This window comes from Cornus florida, unplaced genomic scaffold (assembly GCF_030987335.1).
Source record: "Cornus florida cultivar Cherokee Brave unplaced genomic scaffold, ASM3098733v1 CherokeeBrave_3.0.0_Hap2_Chr03, whole genome shotgun sequence".
NCBI classification, from domain to species: domain Eukaryota; kingdom Viridiplantae; phylum Streptophyta; class Magnoliopsida; order Cornales; family Cornaceae; genus Cornus; species Cornus florida.
In genome coordinates this window covers 8,299,357-8,307,500 of record NW_026775573.1, presented here as the reverse complement: position 1 = coordinate 8,307,500, position 8,144 = coordinate 8,299,357, and the positions used below count along the sequence as shown (strand labels likewise).

Sequence of the window (8,144 nt, the reverse complement as noted above, 5' to 3'; positions counted from 1 at the left end):
CCTTTTGTTTGTTTTGACTCTTTTCCTCCCTTTTCTTCCTTCCTTCTTTCATTATTTTTTGGGTTTTCAATTGCATGCACTTTAAGTTTTCCTTGAGAGTTAAGATGAAATACTATGTATCCATATGCTCCAACTCAGACCAAGACCAGTTTCTTTCTGTATTTAATTCAACCATTCATACAATGCTAACTCCATATGCATTTGATCTTTGAAGTTTGTGCAATACCCAATTGAAACTAATCAGTAAAAGTAAAAGTAATAAACTTTTCAGTACAGCTTCCAAGTTTCTGAGGATCTTCATCAATGGCCTGCTCTCCGTAAAAGATCTAATAGTGTCAAAAACCACCCTTTAGCTAGTATTCTAATATTGAAAGCCTTTGTCATATTGACGATTCTACTGTTTAATTACTGTAATCTTAAATTCACATTCATCATACCAATTGTTTTCAACTGACCTTATATACACATATATATATAATTGCTCATTGATTTTGAGGGCCCTGACTTCTATTAATATAATCTGTTTTTCTTTAATTTAAGTACTTTTGGTAGGAGGTCTAATTTAATTTATTATGTCTCCTTCCCAATATATTCTCTTGATTCTATGAAGACTAGTTTAATTGTACAATTTTTTTTGTTTTGTTCTCTTTCTCTCTTCACACACATAGATATATAGATTTGTTTATCTGCTCACTGGTGTGGAAGTAATTTATTCACGAATTAAATCCTCACCATTGAATATAGAAACATAAACTGCCTTTTTAACTGTCCAGTGAGATCTGACGGTTAATACTTGAGTTGTGCTTAGATTTTCTCGCACACCACCACGGAACAAGTGAACATTTCTTTATATCTATCTATCTATTATATATAATTATATGTCAATTTGGGGTTTGGTTCATTTTGTAGATGCATATGTGGGGACATGGATCTCAGTATAGAAGAGGACCTGAATCTTTGAGGGGAATCCAGCCAACTGCAATGCTAAGACTCCCTTGCTATTGCTGTGCACCAGGATGCAAGCACAACATTGATCACCCAAGGTCAAGGCCACTCAAAGACTTCAGAACCCTCCAAACACATTACAAGAGAAAGCATGGAACAAAACCCTTCATGTGTAGGAAATGTGGCAAGGCATTTGCAGTGAAAGGTGATTGGAGAACACATGAGAAGAATTGTGGGAAGATTTGGTACTGCATTTGTGGCTCTGATTTTAAGCACAAGAGGTCTCTAAAAGACCACATTAAGGCCTTTGGCCTTGGACACGGAGCTCGCGGTATTGATTGCTTTGAAGAGTTGGAGGATGAACCTGCATCCGAAATCGAACAAGATGGTGATTCCTCAATGTGAGAGAATTGGGATTTGAAATTGGTCAAGAACCACCTCAATTAATCTTTAGAGATCATCAGTTTCACATATATATATGTGGTTAAGGCACATAGCTAGCTTTGAGATAACTTTTCCTTACTCTTATCTCCTTTTTACACCAAAAATAATTCTTCCTAGCTTGATGTTATGTGGAACAAGTTCCTGTAAATGATTTGTTCTCAATGTGATATAGAAGAATTGTGTTTTCAGCTTTGTGAATTATGTTATCTTTTGATTGGAAGCTTTACACACACACACACATATATATAGTCCATGCTGTAATACCAACAAGCAAGTGGCCTAGTGGTACCAGGCTCCTACTTCTCAAAGGGAGGTTAAAGGTTTAAGCCTCCATGGAGGCATGTCTGTGTAAGTACCAACTAGGAAAAAAAAAAAAAAAAAGTCCATGCTATAAATACGTGTTCCCCCTCCTAACTATACCCTAAAGTTGAATTTTCCTTGTGGTAGACTAAGTTTTACTAAATCCTTCCTGAAAAAAATAAAAAGAAAAACAAAGAAAAGGTAAATTCATCCAATTTTCCATACGAATGAAGAAGGTAAAAAAATTTAGTTAGGGTTTGTTTAGATTTTTTTTTTGTTAAGTAAATACTCTACACATGCCAACAAATGCCCTACTATGGGGCTGGCTCGAAACCCTCACTTCTCTTTAAGAAAGGAGAGATTATATCAGCTGGGCTAATTAATGATTGACCCAATGGCTAGGGTTTGTTTAGATTGCAAAATATCATTTCAAAGACAGACTTTTACATCCACAACCTCGTTAGCAGGCTGGCTCTCGCAGCTACAGTCTATGATATACGGAGGGAAAGGCGGAATCGCATAGCATTTCAGAACCATTGCTCAGTTTTGGCTAGGGGACCTATATAATTTAAAAAAACTTTCATATATATATATATATATATAATTAATGCAGGTTGGTATCGTTGAGATTTAAAAATTTGCAGATTGAATTAATGCTTCCCAGCACATGCATTCAGATTGTTGGAAAATCTTCCATCCATGTGGTAACTAGTCGTAGTTTGGCTTGTTCTACTTTTCTGGTTTGGGTTGCCTTCTCTCTGGTGTGTGTGTGTGTGTGTGTGTGTGTACTTTGTAGAGTGCTTGCTGCATGTCTTTACTTTTGCTTGGCTTCTTAAAGCCTGGTATCTCTTGATAACAGTTTCTTTTCTTTGTATCAATACAATTACCATACCTACCACAAAGAATATATATATATATATATCAATACAATTACCATACCTACCACAAAGAATATATATATATATATATATATATATATATATATATATTTAATAACCACTATAGAAGTAAATTCAATGCAATTATAAAACTTATGTAATAATTATATTTCCTTGGAGAAAACTATTTAAATTGTTTCTCAAATTTAAAACAAGAAAAAGTACAATGCATGTGTCATATGTGAGAAAATAATTAATAAAAGAATATTAGAATTAATGAAGTAGGCAGAAATGAACATGATGTAGAAGAAATAAGCAAAATTAGTTAAAAACCCTTCATCATATAAGGAGATTGAAAGAAGAATTAGTGTGGAATCTGTTTAGCATTTCTCAACACAAGTAAAATTGGTTGGTAGGAACAACAAAATGGCAATGAATTTTTTTTTTTTTTTTTTAATTACTTTGGTTATGCACTAGCATGCATTTGCAAAGCTCAATAAAAAAATAAAAAAATTTGAACAGAAAATCAAGTAAATAAAATTAGAGGACCTTAGAATGTGAGCTAATCTACTGCTAGCTAGTACACATACACTTCACTTTTCCACTTAAACTCCATTTTGAATTTTTTAATTAACAAAATAACAATTTTATTTAATTGTTCTCCCCCAAAGTTTAAATAAATACGGACACTCAAAATATTATTTCTAGAAGAGATCAAACCATTACAAAATATTTACTCCCCTAACAGAGTTCGAACATTCAAGAGACCTTCTTTTTCAACATTTAAGAGATCAAACCATCACAAAATTATTCGAAGTGCTTTTTTTTATTTATTTACCAAAAGACATTTTGCCTATTGGTACAGTCTCCCGCAAAAAAAGTGTGTGTGAACGACTTTCTTCCCCCCAAAAAAATTGTAAAGTGCTTTTTGTAGCATATAATTGTGGAGGGGTACTGTGGGGGTGGGGGGTGTCCCTTGAAGGGCAATGGGAAGCCCAATATAATGGTCCAAAAGTATATTTTTGTACTTTTTAATGGGCCAATGAGAAGCCCAATGGAGTGGTCCAGTTGAGAGAGATGTGGTCATTAGTTGCTGACATGCTGGCAGGCACAGTCCTCTCTGTTGTAAAAGGAGGAAAGCTTCCCCACCTCGCATGAGGGCAAAGAGCCCCCAATCCCAATCCCAATCCCCATTCTCCACTTGACAAATTTCATCATTCAATTTCAGGAACCGAAAAAAAAAAAAACCCATTCATCATCAACCAACATGGCTTTGAGTCACAGGCTTTCTCAAAATTTTCTACCCAACCCATCAAATGTGATGAAGACCAAGAAATCTTCACATACCAATGAGAGAAAGCCACGAAAATTCCAAGTCATCCACGCAGAGAAGAGATGCTTGAGATGCAATACTCTCTACCATGACAAAGATAATTCCCCAACTTCTTGCTCGTTCCATGGCCACACCACTGGTATGCATATATATATATATATATATATATATATGAAGTTGCTGCTAATTTGAGAAATTATCTGAAATGCCCCTGTGAAAAATTTGTCTGTATAGAGAACTGAGTAACAATTTTCTGTCTTTGATTAATCTGATGTTGGATTTAGGAGCACTGATTCTGTGCTTTGGACTAAATTTTCTCTAATTTTAAATTTCAAAGTGTTGAATTGGTTCAGGGTAGCTTAGAGCATGCCTGATTTGTAACTCTTAAAACAATTCTTAGAAAATCAAAAAATAGTTTTCAGATAATTATAAATGACTGTTTCCTAAAAATTCTGAAAACTAAACCAAATAGAATTTTTTGTATAGTTTTTTGTTCTCGAAAAACAGAAAACTGATTCCATAGTTACAAACCAAGTAAGTTCTTAGTTGTCACAAGATTTTTGGGCATTGATTCAAGGTCTTCTATTCGATTCATGTGAATGTGTTCTTAACCCGATATCCATGATTTGGAAGTGATCTCGGGTATCCGAGGAATAGTCTTGCTCGGGTGAGGACACAATATGTTAGAATTAAAGAAAAAGAAAAGAAAAGATGAAGAACAACCTGAACAACTGAAGTTGTAAGAATGTCATTGTTTTCTTAAAGAATCATCTATTATAGAATAGTATTAACTGCCAGCTAAAATATGCAACTTATGATTAGATTATCAACTAAATGTATGGCTTAGAATTTATGTCCTTGCCATTAGGGGAGTGTTCAAATTTCAATTGAATGGTTTTGCTAGAATTTTATGTAACAATTCGTGGTCAAACAACATTCATTTTTATTTGCTGTTGGAATACGATTTGTACTTTCTTTGTCATTCTAATATAGAAACATTAGGAATTATTGAAGTTATCTCATATAGATTATGTTTAAAATTTTGAATCTTTTCATTCCAATTGAAGTTAAAATTTTTGAAAAGATTTATTTTTCTAGATATCCTGTCTAGATTTCTGTTAAAATGCCTTAGTATGGAACACACAATACACCCTGGTGTGAGTTCCTACATTTCATTTCAGTTTCGCAACAAAAAGTACAAGCTTCACCATGATTTTCCGTAATACCAAAAATGACTAGAATTTCAATAATGGGTAATAAATCCATTGCTGGATATTACAATTTCTTTTTGGAGTTTGAGTGAAGTTAGAGTTTTAATAGTTATTCTGCACATCTAAAGGAACGATTAATTAGCATGAGTTTTATATGAACAGAATTTCTCAATTATAATTTTGATAACCAAAACTCAATAGTTAACACCAAAAGCATCACAACCTCCATCACCTCATCCTACAAATTTACTATCTACACTGCATAAACAACTAGTATTATGTTGTTCCATCATCTGTTGTTCTTCAAGTGCCGCCACCACCACTTGCATCATGTCACCAGTGCCATCATTCTTCTTTACGTTTAGTGGCAGACCACCGCCACCACTAATACTCCCATTTACATAAAATACATTGCTTGTGCATAGCATTGAATTTGTCCCTTTAACTAGTTACATCATATGTGAAGGCATCTTTTTGCAAAATTATTGATTTGGCATAGAAAATGTGCTAAAACTTATTGGCAGGTTTATAGAGAGAGCCTAGGCTGAGTTCACGTTTACGAGGATTGGCTCCTAAATGTGTTTTTTTTTTTTTTTTTTTTCTGTCTTTCTTTTATTTTTATTTGTTATTTTTTTACTGTGGTTGATTTTGTTAGAAATTAGCTCAAGATCAGACATGAATCAGTTACCTGGTTCTTTGAATGGATAAGTTCTTTCCATCAGTACTCTGTTTTATTTTCCTTTTTCTTGTTGAAATGCTTAGTATGCTTTTGGGGTCAATTTCCAACTTATATGGAAAAAGGTACTAAAAACTCTCAGGTTCATTTGGTTATGGCTTAAGAGGTTATATTTTGGAAATGATATTAGAAAACTCATGCTGTAATTGATTATGTGTGACAGAAAGATTGATGCTTAGTTTTGTAATCCTCAAAGTTATGGACAGCCCTCCTCCATCTGGTATGCCATTTTCATAGTGAAAGCTAGTTGTCGAGCTGATATTCGTCTCAAAATTAAACAAATATTTCAGTAATATGCGATTGTAACTTCACTATCATTACCCTAAATTTTTTCTTTGACCAAGTAATAATTAAGTTCATTCGAAGTAGAAGCTACCTTTAAAATGAAACAAAATAATCTATTGTTTCATTTCAGTTGGAATTTGATTTTCAGCAGCCTGAGGACAAACAATCTGATTCCCAAGAAGTCAAAATTTCGAATGATCAATGATGTCTATAAGCAGAAAGAAGATTCACCAATACTTTCATGTCCCAGTCCTGAACCAGCAAGCCTTTGTTTGGTTGGTTTCCATGTTACTTGAATGTGGTTGCAGGGTGAGTTTTAAAGTTTATTACAGAAATCAAATTGGAGACTTTACTCGGAGTTGTCTCAAAACAAATCCATACCATGACTCTGAGAGATTAGTGGTCACATTTTTCGTGTTGTTCATTGAATTTTCAAAATCTATTTGCATCGGTAGAGTAGAGATATGGAACAACTACTGCATATCCATATGCAACTCATGCTTTGAACATTTGCAGGAGAGAAGGGACTCTATGCATTGGCACCACCTCACCAAGGGATTGATGGAGAGTGGAGTGATCGGTCTGGAGTGATCGTCTACAAATGGAACGAAAAGAATAATCGACCAAACACTGGAAGGGCGAACTGGAAAAAGAGATGGAGCTGTTGTGCTGAGTATGATGAAAATGCCCCACCTTGTCGACAAGGTTGGCATGTCTCGTATGATGATGGCTTCACTTTATATTAGTCACATTTCAATCAAATGCATTGTCAACTATTGAAATCAGTAGCACATAAACTGACTCCACCTGCAAATACAAGGTTATATAAACTAAATTCTTCTACACATAGCTCACACTAACTGGCATTACCCATTTTTCCCTGCGAATTTGAAACAAAAATATCTGATGGTTTCTATCAATTAAATCCTACCACACACTTATTTCTTCTTCTTTTTCCTTTTTTTTGGGTTTATTCTACATAGTTTAATGCATGGTTAGCTACTCTAGAAAGTGCTATTTTAGAATATTTGTAGATTTGCTTCTAGCTGTAGTGTGTGTGTCAGTGTGTGTGTGTGTTTTCTGGGGTCTTGGGAGGCAGAAAAGCTCTTGATAATATCCTGCTAAAGATTTCTATTCAAAAGATTGCATTTAGTAGAAATAGTAAACCTGTTTGCTCAGAAAATTCATAAGTTTGATGATTTCTATCAATTCATTACTCGGACGAGGAATGTGGGCTTCTATCAATGAAGAGCAAAATTACATTTTAGCTGTCATTTTAATCTGTTAAATTGCGGACTAAGAAGCTGGTTCTTGGAAATTTTTCAGCTTCTTTGTCGTCCTTAAACTGTGAATTGGACTTTTTTGTAATTTGAGTTTGATTGAAATTATTCCAAGTGATTTGCTATAATTTCTAATGGTGACATTTTTTTTTTTTCTTTCTATTTTTTTCTTTTCTTTTGGTTGGCAGAAAGAAAAAAATGAATATATATATATATATATATATATATATATTACAATTATACCCTTAACTGTGTTTGGAAAACTGGAATGCCAGTATTAGGTGAGATTTGGAATTCAAAACAGAATCTCTGGGTTTGGATTGAATCTCTGGGTTTGGAAAATGGCCTAGGCTTGTTATATTGGGCTTTCGTCTTTGTTGGATCCATTTCCAACCGGACTAACAGTCCACGTAAAATTATACACTGGCCTAAGGGCCATGTAACTCATGTACAGTTTTACGTTTTCTGTGCGAAAGAATAAATAAACCCAAGATACAGTGTTCTCAAATTCCATGAAAATTTTATTTTTTTCAATTTTCCTTTATAATTAAATCCCTCATATCTTTTCCTTCTACAAACGACAGTTACTTGGTATAAATATTTGAAAGTAAAAATATTGTGTTGTGAATTTAAAAAATTTGAAAAATATAATGACTAGTTTAAGAGTCATTTTAAAGTCGTTAAAATGACAATTTTTGTTCTGGTAATTTTGACCTCTTTTTCGATAGCTTT

General features: G+C 33.8%; 2 protein-coding genes across 3 annotated transcripts in view; both read left to right on the top strand.

Annotated features, from left to right (window-relative positions):
* The window catches only part of LOC132299322 (zinc finger protein WIP2-like), a 2,920-nt gene extending 1,343 nt beyond the window's left edge, over positions 1 to 1,577 (top strand). The window contains exon 2 of the mRNA XM_059795854.1: positions 910 to 1,577. Within this exon, the coding sequence (XP_059651837.1) occupies positions 910 to 1,350 (441 nt within the window). The 3' untranslated portion in view covers positions 1,351 to 1,577. The remainder of the gene's footprint in view (positions 1 to 909) is intronic.
* Positions 1,578 to 3,675: 2,098 nt separating this feature from the next.
* Positions 3,676 to 7,083, top strand: LOC132299321 (uncharacterized). 2 transcript variants are annotated; one of them, XR_009480059.1, is made up of 3 exons: positions 3,676 to 4,039; positions 6,263 to 6,441; positions 6,649 to 7,083. XR_009480059.1 is itself a non-coding variant. In XM_059795853.1 (2 exons), exons 1-2 carry the CDS (start codon positions 3,835 to 3,837, stop codon positions 6,876 to 6,878), a joined length of 435 nt encoding a protein of 144 aa, XP_059651836.1. In that variant the 5' UTR covers positions 3,681 to 3,834; the 3' UTR covers positions 6,879 to 7,083. The 2 variants fall into 2 exon arrangements, 1 of the variants encoding a protein (XP_059651836.1); XM_059795853.1 differs by lacking the exon at positions 6,263 to 6,441 and having other exon boundaries at positions 3,681 to 4,039.
* Positions 7,084 to 8,144: the final 1,061 nt, after the last annotated feature.